The 17,833-nt window shown below is 44.8% G+C and overlaps 1 protein-coding gene across 1 annotated transcript in view; it reads left to right on the forward strand.

Moving 5' to 3' along the window:
• LOC119958096 (arf-GAP with GTPase, ANK repeat and PH domain-containing protein 1-like) overlaps nucleotides 1-17,833 on the forward strand; it is a 129,441-nt gene that overhangs the window by 36,014 nt on the left and 75,594 nt on the right. The window contains exons 3-5 of the mRNA XM_038786325.1: nucleotides 150-237; nucleotides 11,487-11,572; nucleotides 14,601-14,742. Of these exons, the coding sequence (XP_038642253.1) occupies nucleotides 150-237; nucleotides 11,487-11,572; nucleotides 14,601-14,742 (316 nt within the window). The remainder of the gene's footprint in view (nucleotides 1-149; nucleotides 238-11,486; nucleotides 11,573-14,600; nucleotides 14,743-17,833) is intronic.

Here is a 17,833-nt window from a genome sequence, read left to right on the forward strand (position 1 = left end):
CTGCATCACGAACCAGCTGTCCAGCCACCTGAGTTAAGCTGCCCCCCTCCCACCGAGTCTTTGTTGTTATGTTCTGTCTGATGTAGTTACATTCTTGTGAATCGAACAAAAATGAACTAGAAACTCATGATCTCTTGGTTTCTTTGAAGGGATTGGTGGGCAGTCTGCGCAGTGGGAAGTCTGCACTCGTACATCGATATTTGACTGGCACCTACGTCCGGGATGAGTCTCCAGAAGGTGAGCACCATAGTTTGCTCAGGGTTCCTAATGAGTTCTAGTACTCTATGTGAAGTAAGGCTGCAATACTGGGCACTTCTGTATAAAAGTGTGCAGGCTGTATGTGTTATGAATGATGCAGAAAAGTAATTATTGCATTAATTTTTAAAAAAAGTTTTGCATTGTAAACTTTGTTCAGTGGCAAATGGGTCAAAATACAAGTCACGTCACTGATTTCCATTTGCCCTGAGTGGACAAAGCAAGATCAGAGATTACAAGAAATGTTACCATAGTAGTTGACCTGTGGAGGACCACAGTTCTCGATGTGAATCTGATTAACTTCAAAAAGGAACTGGATAATATCTTGTTTGCAACAACTGATTTGGCCTCGGTATAGACTGAGATGATGAAATACCTGTATGGAACTGAATGGCCCTCTCACTGCGAGAGGTGACGAGATCAGCATAATGGAGAAGTTGGAATTGTTGAATATTCTGCACTTTTTCCGAATACCTTAAGGCTCATTGTGGAATATTAATCAGACTTTTCTTCAGCAAAGTGAAAGAGTGGAACAGAGTCCACAAAAGGGTAAATTGTTCAGAGTGTGGAAGGGTGTGAACTTGATGGGGCTGAATTACCAATCCCAGTGTTTCCACTAAGTTACGTGCGTGTATGACTGTGCAACAACCTGGAAGATACCATGTAGGCCTTGCTCTGCATTAAGTATCCTGCATGGGCAGTCGTGCAAATACATTTAGGGGCTGGTTTAGCACAGGACTAAATCGCTGGGTTTGAAAGCAGACCAAGGCAGGCCAGCAGCACGGTTCAATTCCCGTACCAGCCTCCCCGAACAGGCGCCGGAATGTAGCGACTAGGGGCTTTTCACAGTAACTTCATTTGAAGCCTAATTGTGATAATAAGCGATTTTCATTTTCATTTCATTTCATTTAAAGGTATCATGCATAGAAAAAAATTGGCTGTGCACAACAATGAAATTGTACTGGGAACATTAGGCTGAATTGCTCATCCCATGCTCGCTTGTGTTCTTCTGAATTGTTGGCCAGTTGTGGGTCTCCCAGGAAGATTTATGTGGTGTTGTCGTAAACCAACTGATCCTTCAACTCAGCCACGAACAATGCCACGAGATCCTCGTGTAATTGAGCAAATCTTTCCAGCGCGCTTATAAAATAAACCTGTCAGTCTGAACGTTTTTTTGGATTCTGTTCCGAGGAAGCCTCAAATGGGAAGGGTTCAAATCACAAGAAAGAAGCCAGGATTTGAGTTATTCTCTATTCTCAATTTGTGGGAAATTGATATTCTGAACAAGATATTAAAGTTGCCAGTTCCTGGAACTTTCACCCCTCCTGTCCTGCTATGGTCAGTCCAGCAGCCTTTTAGCCATTGCCAATATTTTTCATACTAACCAACAAAAGTGTTCAAAGAAACGGGGGGGGGGGGGAATATTTTTGAATGCCTGTGCGATTTTTCTCCGGGGTTTTTCACTGCAGTGTCCGGGATTCATTCATTCTGGAGGCCTCCAGACCAATTCTGGAGGTTCACCAACCTGAATTCACAGTTGTCCTGAAATCTGTTTCCCCTTCAGGTTTAATAAGATGCTGTTGTAAAAGAATAACACAATAAGGTAGTCATGCTCTGTCACACGGAGAAGGAAGTTTGTAGGATTCTGATCCGTGCTCGTGTTCAGCCGCCCTCTTCTCCTCCACAGCGAGGAACATAGGAATTAGGAACAGAAGTCGGAAATTCAGCCCCTCTAGCCTGCTCCGCCATTCAATCAGATCATGGCTGATCTCTTCCTGGTCTCAAATCCACCTCCCCACCTGTTGCCCATATCCCTTTAACCCGTTTCCTATCAGAAATGTATCTATCTTCATCTTGAAAGCATTTAATGACTCTGATTCCAGTGCACCATGGGGCAGCAAGGAAGGGAATTGGGAAGGTTTAACAGTTTGGCAATGCCGTGGCCCTGAGTGATGGAGCACCAGGCTGCGGGTTTGTGGTGGGCAGATGGAGCCTGTAGCATCCTCAAATAAGGGGCCGGGGGGAACAACCCAGATTTGTGTGTCTTGATGGTTGAGGGTTTTCTTCTTTTTTTGTTGTTTTTTTTATTTAAAATTTAGAGTACCCAATTCACTTTTTTTTTTCCAATTAAGAGGTAATTTAGCATGGCCAATCCACCTACCCTGCAGATCTTTGGGTTGTGGGGGTGAAACCCACGCAAACACGGGGAGAATGTGCAAACTCCACACGGACAGTGACCCAGAGCCGGGATCGAACCTGGGACCTCGGTGCAGTGAGGCTGCAGTGCTAACCACTGCACCACCGTGCTGCTGAGACCACATTGCGCCCCAGAGAGTCCAGTTGGACTGAGGATCTGGAATCACCTACTCACAGAATGATGCAATGTAGAAAGTCAGCCTGTTAACACTGGTCAATAACTAATCACATTTGATGGTTAATCAATTTAGCTCTTGTATTCTTGGTGATGCTATTGCTCGGTTAGCTGGGCTCAAATGGCACCTCATATTTCAACCATACCAATGGGTCCTTCCACCAACTGCATTATTATTGAATGCTTTGTTCCCTGAAGGTCTCCAGGTCTTAAAATATTGAAGTAATGAACGCTGAATAAATTACTAACGCTCTATGTATGATGTTCATAGAATCCCTACAGTGCAGAAGGTGGCCATTCAGCCCATCAGGTCTGCACTGACCCTCGGAAACAACACCCCACCTAGGTCCACGAGGAATGGGCAATATATGCTCGCCTAGCCAGCAATGCCCACATGAACGAATAAAAAAAATATACCTCGTGAGTGCATACCCACATCCTGGCATGTGATGGCACAGGATGTGGCACCAGGGCTGCTCACTGCTCTTGAAGTCACATTTGCTTCCATTTATATTTAACTTTGTGTGTTTTTACTTTGTAATTCTCAGTGCAAGTTCACATAGTTCCACAACGGAATAAATGGGGAGATTCTCGGTGTTTCTCTCAAACTCCTGCTGCTGGCTACATTAATTGTCAGTGACTTTTAGGAATCAATGGGCGAATACCCTGCAGGAATATCGAACAGTCCAAATAAATTTGTTTTTAAAAAAAAATTTAGAGTACCCAATTCATTTTTTTTCCAATTAAGGAGCAATTTAACATGGCCAATCTACCTACCCTGCACATCTTTGGGTTGTGGGGGTGAAACCCACGGGGAGAATGTGCAAACTCCACACGGACAGTGAGCCAGAGCCGGGATCGAACCTGGGACCTCGGCGCCGTGAGGCAACAGGGCTAACCCACTGCGCCACCGTGCTGCCCGCCAAATAAATTCTTAACATCAGATGTCGGGAGCAACCAATGGATATTTTTTCCCTCTAAGAATGCATTTCACTTTAACAAAGATTTTTTTTTTAAGTGCCTTTTCCAGCAACATTGATTTACAACTACTGATAAGTCAAATTCTGTTTCTTTTGAAATGGGATTGTGGAATTTAGCCTGTGTTTTGGCAATTGATTCTGGCTATATCTGTGAAAACCGCAAATCAAAGTGACTTGACCGGATAATGGGCGAAAGATTTGGATTGGCTGCAATGTCATAACTTCATTCAATAGGCATGTGTTTATGATCTCAGTGACCAGGACAAGCACAGCATATTTTCCTGTACAGCATCGTACAGAGCCATATAGGCCAGACATATCTCTGAATTGAGTCTTGATCTGTCCCAAGTTTAAAAAAAATTTTACGTACCAGATTCTTTTTTTCACTTGAGGGACAATTTAGCGTGGCCAATCCACCTACCATGCACATCTTTGGGTTGTGGGGGTGAGACCTGCGCAGACACGGGGAGAATGTGCAAACTCCGCACGGACAGTGACCCAGGTCCTCGGCGTTGTGAGGCAGCAGTGCTAACCACTGCACCACCATGCCGTCTGCTGCCCATGATTTGTACCAAGTTACCAAATCTCTGATGGGTGGTGGGTCACAAACTTCAATGAGATACGTAGCCAGATTATTAGTCTGTCCTTTATGGTGGATATAGAAGTGCAGGAGTTCTCCCTGGAATCGTTGCCAATATTTATCCCTCCACAAAACCTAAAAACAGATTACTTGGCCACTATCACGTTGATGTTTCTGTGTACAAATTGGCTGCCATGTTGCCTACGTTACAACAGTGACTATGCTTCAAAAAGTTCTTAATTGACCATAAAATGCATTGGAGTATCCTGACGTGGTGAAAAGTGCTGAATAGATGCAAGCCCTTTAGTTTTAACTTGGAAACGAGATCAGGGTGTTGAAAACCTTCTGAGCCCTTACTCTGGGGCATGAGAGGTGTCGCACAGTCCGCTGATCACCTGGTTAGGCTTCTGATTTCAATTTGATTGTCAGATTTTAAATTCTGAAAAAAACTAACCAGAAAGGCGATTCAGACAGAAGTTGAACCGCTGTGGGTTAAATTAGATCACATCAGGCTTTTACCTCTTTTGACAGCCATTCTAATTACAATTGATTCATCAGTAGCAGCAAAAGAACGTTGCTGAAATAGCTGTGCCATTGCGAAACGAAGGCCCATCTATTTTAAACATAGATGATTGGAAGTGTAAAATGTTAATATAGCAAAAAAAAAAGTTGATCTATCTCTGTTATTCAAGGAAGTGATTCATGTGGTAGTAGATCATGCCATGCATAATGAGATGTGTATTTGATGAGGGGGGAAGCACAGAAAATTTGGCTCAACAGTTGCAAACATTTTTGGAACCAAACAAGAAGAAAGGAGGAACTTGTGTTTATATCCTGTCCTTCACAGCCTCAGGACGTCTCAAAGCACTTTCCAGCCAATTAAGTCCCTTTTGAAGAATAGCCGCCATTGTATTGGTAATGGTGGCACGGTGACACAGTGGTTAGCACTGCTGCCCTACAGCTCCAGGGACCCGGGTTCAATTCTGACCTCGAGTGACTGTGCGGAGTCTGCACGTTCTCCCCGTGTCTGCGTGGGTTTCCTCCGGGTGCTCCGGTTTCCTCCCACAGCCCAAAGGTGAGCAGATTAGATGGATTGGCCATGCTAAATTGCCCCTTGGTGTCCAATAAACAAGATGTGTAGGTTAGGGTGAGAGGTTCTTGGGATAGGGTGGGGTACTGAGCTTGGGTAGGGTGCTATTTCAGAGGGCGCAGACTCGATGGGCCAAATGGCCACCTTCTGCACTGTAGGGATTCTATGATTCGATGTAGGAAACATGAGGGCCAGTCTATGCACAGCAAGCTCCCACAGACCTCAAATATGATCATGACCAGATAATTGTTGGTTGAGGTCAAATATTGGCTCAGGCACTGTGGAGAACTCCCTTGCTTTCTTCTCTGGCCACCTGAGAGGGCTAATGGGGCCTTGGTTTAACATTTGCATTTGAAAAATGGCAGCTTGAACGGTGCAGCCCTCCTTCAGTACTGCACGTGAGTGTCAACTTAGATGATTGTGTTCAAATCTCTGGACTAGGACTTGAAACCCTGACCTTCTATCTCTGAGGCAAGAGAGCAACCCACTGCTAATGCAAAATCAGGAAGTTGTCTTCATTAAACTCTCGTTTGAATTTGCAACAAGAGAAAATAGAAATTTGTGTCCATAACTGCTTATCCTGGACACTTTTGGTTTCAGAAGGGGAAAAGATCAGACCAGATTGTCACTCCTGTGAACCCTTCAGTAATTCCTGCTGGAAACCGGGGATGTGTGGGTGAACATTAGAGAATAGAATTTGACTTGTCATGATAGTCTCCAAAATAAATGATTGTTTGCTGGTTATTTAAGCCTGGAGACTATAATTTTCCAGACTTGACCATATGGCTGAGGAACTGGAGCCTGGCTTCAATGAGAAATTGGTGAAAAAAGAACTTAACACCCCCGCCCCCACCCCACCCACCACGTTTACTGTTTAGGTTCTTCCTGCAGCACACACCATAGAACATAGAACATAGAACAGTACAGCACAGAACAGGCCCTTCGGCCCTCAATGTTGTGCCGAGCCATGATCACCCTACTCAAACCCACGTATCCACCCTATACCCGTAACCCAACAACCCCCCCCTTAACCTTACTTTTATTAGGACACTACGGGCAATTTAGCATGGCCAATCCACCTAACCCGCACATCTTTGGACTGTGGGAGGAAACCGGAGCACCCGGAGGAAACCCATGCACACAGGGGGAGGACGTGCAGACTCCACACAGACAGTGACCCAGCCAGGAATCGAACCTGGGACCCTGGAGCTGTGAAGCATTTATGCTAACCACCATGCTACCCTGCTGCCCCCATCTTTGGGGCAGCACGGTAGCATGGTGGTTAGCATAAATGCTTCACAGCTCCAGGGTCCCAGGTTCGATTCCAGGCTGGGTCACTGTCTGTGTGGAGTCTGCACGTCCTCCCCGTGTGTGCGTGGGTTTCCTCCGGGTGCTCCGGTTTCCTCCCACAGTCCAAAGATGTGCGGGTTAGGTGGATTGGCCATGCTAAATTGCCCGTAGTGTCCTAATAGTAAGGTTAAGGGGGGGGTTGTTGGGTTACGGGTATAGGGTGGATACATGGGTTTGAGTAGGGTGATCATTGCTCGGCACAACATCGAGGGCTGAAGGGCCTGTTCTGTGCTGTACTGTTCTATGTTCTATCTCTGATCTTCCTCGTCTTTGTGGCTGAGTACCACAAGGGTTGCCAACTCTGGTCAGATGTATTCCTGGAGCTTTTATCACATAACCACCTTCAACCATCCGACCCAGTCACATCTTCAGTGTTTCTATAACTGATTAATGGTAGTGTTTAAAAAAAAAAAAAAAATGAAAAGAGTGAACACCATTTTTTCCAACGCCCGATGATCTTTCTCTGGGGTTAGTTCGCAAGCATCCAGTGGAATTAATCTTTAATTTCTGGAGACTCCAAGGCAATCCTGGTGGGTGTTGTGTTATGCTTCTTCATGTAGCATAAGCTGCTTCCTTGATGTATGCTCTGACAAAGGAAGGTTTAGACTTGGAGATAGGTTTAACACATTTATTGAACAGTTAACAATTCTCCTACTTGAGTTCGACTCTCCTGCTAATCTAACTGTAGTAACTCAGTCTAACTAACCAGTCTGCTCTAAGCCATGCGGTGGGTGTGATGCTCTGATCTGCTCCTGTCCTTCTCTCTAAGTGTTGCCTGTGGAAAGAGCAAGAGCATGTGTGCCCTGTCCTTTTATATGGGTTGCCCCCTTGTGGTAATGTCACCTCTGGGTGTCTTGACTGCCCGTTGGTCGTGTCCTATCTTACTGACCTATTGGTTGAATGCTTGTGTGTCATGGTGTCTCTGGTGCTCCCTCTAGTGTTTACTTAGTTGTAGTGTATTTACATTAACCCCTTGTGTATTTACAGTGATGCATATCACCACAGTGGGTTGGCAACCTGCATCCCATGTTTAATGGGACTAAAGAAATAGACTTGTTGACGGCTAAGTGCAGTTCCAGAACACTAGAAATGAAAGCACAAAGAACGTCTATTTAAAGTGATTGATTAATGCAAAGGTTCTAGTAAATATGATCATCAGAAGATATTTTAAAATGTATCCTGATGAGGTTGGAATTCGAGTTCGTAGTTAATTGTGTGCGAGTTTTCCTGTTTTCAATTTTCTTTTCCTGGAAGGACCGAGTGAAATATTCCCCGTTTCTAAAGTGAACATTGATTTTTCAGAAAGGCTGCTTCACTTCCACAGGATGCGGTTAAACAGGCTCTCGCCTGTGCCGTGCTCTTAACAGGATGTGGTCTTAACACAGCAGCCGTTTGTAGCCCAACTCTTTGATGCATACCTCATTGTTTTGGGGCTGTATTTTTGACATGGCCTGCATGGATCCTTTCCATCAAATGGTGACCGTTTTAACATCGTATGTAACTACGACAAAACACTTGTGTAACGAAGACACTCCGAACTCTTGTGATCATGTCAATCTATTGTGTGACAAAAAAGTCCATTTTTAACTTTGATGAATAGGTCAGAAGAATCGGTTGTGTTTTTCATGATTTCATGGGGGATTTAGAATTTTCAGACGGAGGTGGAAATACTTAATTACTGGATTTTCACCAGTTAGCTGCTGCACCATTGCCTCTTGGGCCCATGTGCTGCCCCTTGGCTACGTCAACTGCAGACATGGTGCCAACTTCCACACATATGCAAACAATACCCAACTCTCCCTTTCCATCACCCCTCTTGAGCCCTCCACTGTCTCTGTGTTCTTAAACTCCTTGTCTGATGTCCAATCTTGCGTGAACTCCAACTTTCAGCGAAACTATTGGATGAATGCAACCAGCGTCTTTTGATTCCCACCACAAACTCCATACCCTTGCCAGCAACTCCAGACTCCCATCCCAGCCACTGTCTCAGGTTGAACAGACTGTTTGCAATGTCAGTGGCCTATTCAATTCTGAGCTGAACTTCGAACCACATATCCTTTCCATCCCAAAGTCCTACTTCTACCTCCATAATATCACCTCACTCCAACCCAGCCTCACCTATCTGTCACTGGAATCTTCATCTATACCATTATCACTTCCAGGCTTGACTCCATTCTCTCCTGGCTGACCTTCTATCCTCCACCCTGCATAAATTTCCACTCATCCTGAGCTTTTCTGCAGATATCCTACCCCCTCACATCCTGGCCTCCGCTCCCTCAATGTTTCAGATTGAAAAGTCTCATTGAAGCATTTCAATCTCAACAAGGCCTCCCCATCTCTATCTCTCCAATCACCTGTAACGCCTGTCACCCAAACTCACCATTCCTCTGACTCTGGCCTCTTGTGTTTCCCTCCTTTTGCTCCACCATTAGTGGCCCTGTCTTCGGCTGTCTGGGCCCTCCCTTCCTAATCGTCGCTGCCTCAACACCTCCTCTCCTCCTTTAAGACCATCTTCAAAAGCAGTCTTGCTGACCAAACTTTTGGTTGCCTCCACCTAAGCATCTCCTTGGCTTGATGACCATTCTTTGGATAGTGCTTCCATGCTTTTTTTCATTAACAGTGCCATGTAAATACAAGTTGCTATTTTCAGAGAGCAGTGCTTGGGAATGGGCTCTAATTGTGAGATGAAGAATGCCAATGTGACTGTTTCCAAAAGTAAAACTCTGCAGTCTGTCATGAATTTGCCTGGAGACAGTAGTAGGCAGTATAGTATTCAAAGGGGCCGCAATTGGTATGCATCTCCCAATTAATGAGTTTAGAACGGCAGTTTAGATAATCAAGTATGAATAGCTTATGGAGGAGAAACCGTTTAGAGGCGATTGGGAAGGTTGCTGAGATATACATATGTTGTTGTATAGTCAAGGAGGTTGATGGGGGAAGACAGTCGAATACACAGGAGACGTAATCAAAAAACAACAAAGGTATAATTGCCCAGACCCTGAGAAGCCAGGAGAGGCCATTACCATCCAGCAGCTTCAGAAAGCGGACACGTCAATTTCCAGCCACCAAGCCTGAAGGCCAAGTTTATAGCAAACAAGCTTCTCAGTGTTAGTAGTCTAAGTCTTGGTAACAGCAGTTTTAAAATATCTTTGTTGGACCAGGAAAAAGTTCCCAGGTTTGAGTATCACCCGTGTGGTAACTATAGCTGGTTATTCGATTTGGATGTTGGGGGAACAGAGGAAGCCTTAGAGTTCAGGTATCATAGATGTATTTTGTAACAAGGGGGTTCTATCAAAACTGTGTGTTAATAATTCATACATCTTAATTGTGTGAGAGTAGAATAGTTGGTTTGTGTGTATTTGTCTTTAATAAAGAGTCTTTAATAATTGTTACCTGACAATTGGGATATTTATTCTCACTGGGGTTTCACTGGTCTCCTCACATCAAAACAAAACAAATGGCGTTGAGGACCTGGGTTCGATCCCTGTCCCGGGTCACTGTCCGTGTGGAATTTGCACATTCTCCACATGTACCACTTTGTGTTATATTGAGCTGTCCCAACAGGAAGGACCCAAGTTGGTTTGTGCTGTGTTTGCTGGGCCTTGAGTGATGTGGTACAAGTGTCAGTGGAGAGGGCAACAATTAGTCAGGGATCACAGCCCTGACTACAGCTGCAAAATGTTCATGAGCTTGTGTAAGATGAAGAGAGGAATGGACATGTTACCCATGGTCAAACGGCTTCCCAAGACTGGCTGTCTAAATTCACATGTGAAGGATGGCCACTTAAGCAAAGTAGCAGAGGGCTGTTGGAGCCTATGGAACTGTACCCAAGCAAGAGACTGCCCCTTGAGGAGACCAGGGAAGAATATTTAAAAATAAAAACTGATCTGGGTAGGTTTTATTCTTCCCCAGGTGCCTCTCACCTGTGCGCGCGCACAACCCCCACCATGTTTGATAATCTGTAAACCAAGTTGCTGAGAAATCCCAAGTTTCTGTTTGGCCTATCAGAGCAGCACTACTTGCCGAACTCCAGGCAGCCCAGACACAGTCAGGTCTTGGGAACACTTGGTGTTCGGCACCTTTGGCAGGGACTCTGATGCTATCTATTATAATTCCAAGATGGAGTCTTGGTTTAATGTCTCACCTGCAAGATGGCATCTCCGACAGTGCAACACACCCTCAGTATTGCACCGGGAGCATCAGCATGAATGATGAGCTCAGACCCTGGAAGTTTTTAAAAAACCTATTCGTACCTGGGATGTAGGCACTGCATGGATAGGTTAGTATTTATTGCCCATGCGAAGGTGGTGTTGAACTGATTGGCTTGACGAGCCATTTGGGAGGGTAGTTCTGAGTCAGTAAATTGCTGCGGATCTGAAGTCACGTACAGGCCAGACCAGATCAAGATGGAAGATTTCCTTCCATAAAAATTAACAGTGAACCAGATGGGTTTTTCTGATACAAAATAATTTAATTAATTGAATTTAAACACCCTAGCTGTTGTGATGGGATTTGAGCGTGTTTCTCTGGATCATTAGCTCAGGGATCTCTGTTACTAATCCACTGCATAACCACTATGCTATCCAGCCCAGATGTGGGGGCTTGAATCCACAATCTCTTGATTCAATGGCGAGAGTGCTATCCACTGGCTGACGCCATTAGAGGGCGGAAAACTAGTCACAACAGACTCGAAGGTGACACAGTGACTAGTTTCAGGACCTATGTTCTTGAGTAGAACCAGTGGACTTAGACTGTAAACCATTGGATCAAATGGTCCAGGCTTATTAGTAAAAAACCTTGAAACATGAAAAGAAAGTCTGTCTGAAGAATTTTTAATGTACCTTATTGTGTCTCTGCCAGGTGGTCGATACAAGAAGGAAATCAATGTCAATGGTCAGAGCCATTTGCTGCTGATCAGGGATGAAGGAGGTCCTCCAGATGCACAGGTAAATGTTTAACAAAGCTCTTGGGGGATTGGGGCGTACTGATCTACAGGAAGGCGAGTTGAACCCTACCATTCTACTGAAAAGGCATACACACACCAGTTTTAATCACTAAGCTTCTGAGGCTGTCTGAGAGTTCCCATTTCAAAAGCAAATTGTCTCCCAGTTGGAGCGATGCAGAGCTTATGACAACGTGAGACGAGCAGCAAAAATTAACCTGACCATAAGGATTATCAGACCTTTAAATTTGTGTTGGGTCGTCTATGATGTAAAGCTACGCAGAGTGTCCTTGCGCACAGTCACTATCTATCTCTGGAGTGTCTGCTGTGGTTCAGTTGGTAGCACTCTTGTCTCTAAGTTGCAAGGTTCTAGGTTCAAGTCCCGCTCCAGGACTTGAGCACAAACATCTCCAGTGTAGTGACGAGGGAATGCTGTACTCTTGGAGGTGATGTCTTTCAGATGAAACATTAAACCAAAGCCCCATCTGTTTCCCTGGGTGGATGCAAAAGATGCCATGGCACTATTACATTTATTTATTATTACTGTTCTCCCCAGCATCTTGGCAAAGATTTATCCCTCAACCACCATTACAATAAACAGATTACCTGATCATTCTCATGTTTCTGTTAGTGAGAGTTTGCTGCTTCCTTTCCTCCATTACAACAGTGATACGCTTCACTGACTGTACAGTGCTTTGAGATGTCCAGTGGTTGTGAAAAAGTGCTTTATAAATGCAAGTCTTTTTTAAATTGATGGTTACTCTTAGCCAGAAGGCAGTCAGAGCGATGATTAGTTTCAGCGAGGGCCATCACAATATCATCTGCTGGAAAATGGGAACTTGGTGGATGGCAGGGAGAGAACAGAATCTACGTCTCACCTGTGACCCCCAGTGTTGTCGAATAGCCTGCTACACTCCCTGCCTAAGTTCACACATGGAAAATGGCCACTTGGACATGGTACCAGGTGGTGCTGGTGCCTGTTCTAAGAAACCCAAGCACAAAGTCCTCACCTTCAGGAGAGGAAGGCAGAAAATTCCAGACAGTGGAGCTGGTTGGGATACAAGGCATTGAACTGAATCAAACTGTATGGAGCAGTTTTTGAACACACTGGAAAATGAACCTCGCAAATTCCAGCATAAAATGGGTAGTTGGAGAGAGGTATGATTAAAACATACACTGGAAGCGTCAGCTTGCAGCATAGTGCCAATTAGCCCTTGTTCCTCATTTGCATTCATCAGAGTGGGTTTGGTTGCACCTTGTTGGTTGGGGCCTGGCTGGATCCAGCTCTGAGTTCCCAAGCAGGTGCAGGAAGTCAATGGGGGTGGGTGGTTAAAGTGGGGTGGGGGTGATCCCAGGCTGGAGAAGGCCTAGAGCCAGGAGGAGCAGGACTGGGGGCAGCTCAGTTCTCCAATGTGGCAGCTGGCACATTGCTAGGAACTAAAGTTCATTCCCCAACTCCACAATAACTTAAAGCAGAGTAAGCCAGGTTCATGATGTTGAATTTCTCGCCTACTGTGTTTCTTTGTCTCTGGGAAGAAAAGATTTTATTCTAAACTATCTCAAACCTTTTTTTCTCTCTTCAGTTTGAATAGAGGAAGCATTAAAATTTTAAATGCCATTAAACATTTGAACTTGTCTGGCTTTAAATTCCCACGGGCATAATAAACTGTTACATTAATCTAGTGCTGATTGATAGACTCTGCTCCACTTTTATAATGTATCCATTTTCCACAATAGAAGCACTCTACCATTGAACAATTGACAAAATATCATAGCGTGGCGTAATAGTTAAAAAAATCAGTTATTGTACATCGTTATTACTTATGTACGACAATTTGATTTATTATATTATGTGCAGAGACCTTCCTATGCATGGTAAATTTCAGGGATAACTTCAGCCTGAAGCTCACTTTGCTATTAACCCAATCTGTCATGGTGCCAACAAATGATTGAGACTGACCGACCAAAGGATTTAGTTAAATAGGAATTGTCTCCTGCTGGTCTGCTGTTTCCACCTGGAGAGTCACTAAAGCTGAGTCACTCTTCCTCTGATCTCTGCCATCTGCATTGCACAATACCACAGTAGAGAGGTTATTTGGCCCATTTGAAAACTGCTGCTGACTCTGTTTCCATCTCCCTGTCTGACATTATGAAGCCAATTGTCACCTATCACCAGTTGGAACACCATAAGGTATGGTCCCCATACCTGTACTTCCAGACCACCATTCAAATAGTCTCTCAGTTCCACGGCACCATCAATATTCCTAACCTCCATCAAGCACAACAGCAGTTTTGGAACAACTACCCACCACTTTCTTCCTCTTGCTTCAGTTTCCCCTCTTTCTATGTTTCAGTAAATTATCAGTGTTGCTTTTGCAGACTGATCCTGCCAGGTGCCCAGGCCACTACCCCCTACGTATTTCTGTCCAGTTATAACAACTCTGGTCACAAGCATGTTCTACACAGTTAATGGAACCCATTTTCCCTCGCCCATAGCGTCCAGTCACCCATAAATGTTATCCATTTCCATTTATTCTCCCCTCCCTCTCACCAGTTCAATGGGCATTCACTATCTTATCAGAACTAGCCATCTTATCGGAGCTGCCTTGCTTCACATGTCAGTAAACAGACTATTTAACCACATGGAGCATTGTGGCGAAGCTGGAGCACATTTTCACCTGACATGCACATATGTCCGCCTCCATTGGTTGTCATGGTCTCGGCAGGAGCTCAAAACCTGTCCAACTGTACACTAGTTAGCTTATTTCCCAGAATTCGCAGCACAAAAGAAGCACATTTGGCTCATTGCACTTGTGCTGCTGCGAGCTCATTAGCTGGAGCAATCGATATTAATCCCACTTGCTAACCCTTTCCATGTTAACTTTTTATAGTCTTTTTCAAGCACTGATTAGGATCGAAGAAATGTGCTCATTATAAGAACCCCAACACCACCTTTGATTTTCAAGTTAACTATTTGCCTTGGTTTGAAGGTCAGCTGATATATTTACATTATTCCATCTTTCCCCTAACAGTTCTCAACGTGGGTGGACGCTGTTATATTTGTCTTCAGCTTGGAAAATGAGAAGAGCTTTGAGACCATTCATAATTACTACACCAGGCTCATGAACTACCGGAGTACAGCTGAGATTGCTGTGATGCTGGTGGGGTCGCAGGGTAAGTGAGATGGCCAGGGCTGCTCCATATCTCCCCACTGAACTCTTCAAGCTGACTGAGAGTGCTTTTTGTATCTCAGTGCTGGGTGGGGAGGGAAGTTCCTGTCCTGATGGAAGGCTGGCTGCAAGAAACGAGAGATGCCAACAGACAAAATCAGACATTTTAAAGTCTTGGCTTCCTGCTCCCAAAGCCAGTGGGGTCCTCACTGGATCGCAATCTATATCTGTGAATAATGTCATTAGGTCCTGACTGCTATTTAAATGTTTTATTTTCTGAGCTGGGATGTCACTGCAGTTTTGCCATCAGGGAAAGCCGAGTGAGAAAGAATTTGGGATCAGAGGTTTTTTAAGACGAGTTTACTTTAATTCTCTTTGTGTGACCAGGGACAGCAGGAGTCCAGACCCTGCAAGAAAAGTTTAGCTCTCCTCTGACCTCCCACAAGACTGCCTCCCAAAATCTACCTCCTCTTCACCTACTTACAAGCAGACAGCTCTGTGCCACTCATGTGGATGGGGAGCGATCCAGCAACATGTTAATGAGTTAAAATGAGACCTTTTTGCTGCGGTGAGCGCAAAAGCGAAACACTGCAGCTGCTGAAAACACTCAGCAGGTCAGGAGAGAGAAGAGAGATAAAGAAGAGTTTGTGGTTCAGGTTGACGACTTTTGATCTCACTCCACAGTGAATGCCTGACCTTCTGAATATATCCAGCATTTTCTGTGTTTGGAATGAACCCACCCAGTCACCTGCCCAGACATAAAATCAGACTTGAGCTATCTGCGACGAGTGTTTTTTGTAGTTTTGCTGCTTATATCACATTCCGACAGAATCTAACACTGGTGGAAACCTGATGATGGACATTACTGTGGTTCCACAATGCAAGTCCACCCACTAGAGGAGTCCACAGATTCAGCAGTAGGCCAAACAAAAATGGTTTCAGCCTATTTTCTCTTTCCTTTGTCTACTAGCTCCTCCCTCTCTCCTCAAGGCATTGGCTGTTTGCTTGTACTGTAGTACTGTTCTCGGTTATAGAGTACTCTACTTAAGTGGTAATTTGTCACATGTCAGTGTGTACAATGAATGTTAGCACCACAACCAAGTCCAATCCTGCCCTTGCCTGACACACACACACTCCAGCCATTCTGAAATTCCACTCTAATGCCTGTATGTTCGTCAGCATGACAGATTTTGGAAAGACGACAAATTGCATTTATATGGTGCCTTTCACCACCTCGAGGCACTTTACAGCCGATGAAATACTGTCACTGAAATGTGAATCTCCGGCAGCAGTCTTTTCGACTGAACCTGTATTCACCCCCCCCCCCCCCCCCCCCCCCCCTCTTTGCTTTCTGTAAGTTGTATTTTGGACACCCAGTATCAGCTGGAAATATCCGATAAGTGGTGTTGCTTGTGAACTTTCGCCACTGCTGTGTGTCACTCTGGCCAGTGGCTGGAATGGATTTGATTCTCACTTTTTCTTTCTTTTCCTCCAATCTTCTCCCCTCCCCCATCTCCAAAAGGCCTTTTAATTCGAGCTCGGATTGGCAAAGAGCCTGAGTGAAAAATAAGGCATCAGTATACTTGACTAAAATCGACCTCTGTTACAAAGAAGTCAATATCTTCATAACCCTTGAGATTGCAATTTATTTTATATCCCCATTTCTCTATGCACCCCCTGAAGGGAAATCCAGGGAAAACCGTGGGGTGTTGAAGCTTCAAATATGTCCTCTCCTCATAAATTTTCATTAAAAATTTGCAATTCATGAGGAAGATATTATTGTCTCAAGAGTAGCTGCAGGCTGGAAGCTTGTAAAGATGATCTTTAATCAACATCAAATTACGTAATGATGCAAGGATGTTGGGTGTCAAGTGATATTTCCGTGTGTTGGCAGCACATCAAAAGCCCTGAAACAGAGCTGTGATCAGCAGCAGTTATGAGGAGTATCCATATTGTGTTCCTTGTCCTTTTTTGTATTGGGAAACCGAGCTGACGGGCCAAGAACAGGTACAGATGAGAGGGGCCAATCAGCCCATCATAGGAACAGACCATCAACAGACCCTGTTCTGCCATCCATTCAGATTGTGGCTGATCTGTATCTTGACTCCATCTACCCACCAGTGCTCTGTATCTCTTGATTCTCTACCAGAATCTATCACTCATGATTTTTTTAAAAATAAACATTTTACTGAGGTATTTTTGGTTTTACAGCAACGACAAAATAAACAGCATACGTAAGTCTATAAACATAGTGAAAACAGCCTGCTTCCTCCCTTACAGGCCCCACCTTTATTAGTCCCCTACTCTAATCTAATATCCCCCCCCCCCCTTCTGTTGACGTTGAATTTTCTGCGAAGAAGTCGACGAACGGTTGCCACCTCCGGGTGAACCCTAACAGTGACCCCCTCAAGGCGAACTTGATTTTCTCCAAACAGAGAATGCTAGCCATGTCCGATAGCCAGGTCTCTGACTTTGGGGGCTTTGAGTCCCTATGCTGTTTATTTTCTCGTTGCTGTAAAACCAAAAATACCTCAGTAAAATGTTTATTAAAAAAAAAGATCATGAGTGATAGATTCTGGTAGAGAATCAAGAGATACAGAGTCAAGAGTCCCTTAAAGGTAATAATATCCGTCTCCGGGTTACCAGGGAAGCAAAGGCCAGAACATCTGCCTCTTTTTCCTCCTGGATTCCCGGATCTTCCGACACCCTGAAAATCACCACCTCCGGACTCGGTGTCATCCTTGTTTTTAACACTGTAGACATGACATCCGCAATCCCTGCCAAAATCCCCTGAGCTTTGGACATGTGCAAAACATGTGGACATGGTTCGCTGGTCCTCCCGCACACTTCGCACACCTGTCCTCCACCCCAGAGAATCTGCTCATCCGGGCCACTGTCATGTGAGCCCAGTGAACAACCTTGAACTGTATCAGGCTGAGCCTGGCACATGTTGTGGACGCGTTGACTCTACTCAACGCGTCCGCCATAGACCATTCTCTATCTCTCCTCCCAGCTCCTCCTCCCACTTGCGCTTCAGCTCTTCAGTCTACGTGTCCTCTGACCCCATGAGCTCCTTATAGATGTAGGAGACCTTC

Source organism: Scyliorhinus canicula, chromosome 28 (genome assembly GCF_902713615.1).
Source record: "Scyliorhinus canicula chromosome 28, sScyCan1.1, whole genome shotgun sequence".
NCBI classification, from domain to species: Eukaryota; Metazoa; Chordata; class Chondrichthyes; order Carcharhiniformes; family Scyliorhinidae; genus Scyliorhinus; species Scyliorhinus canicula.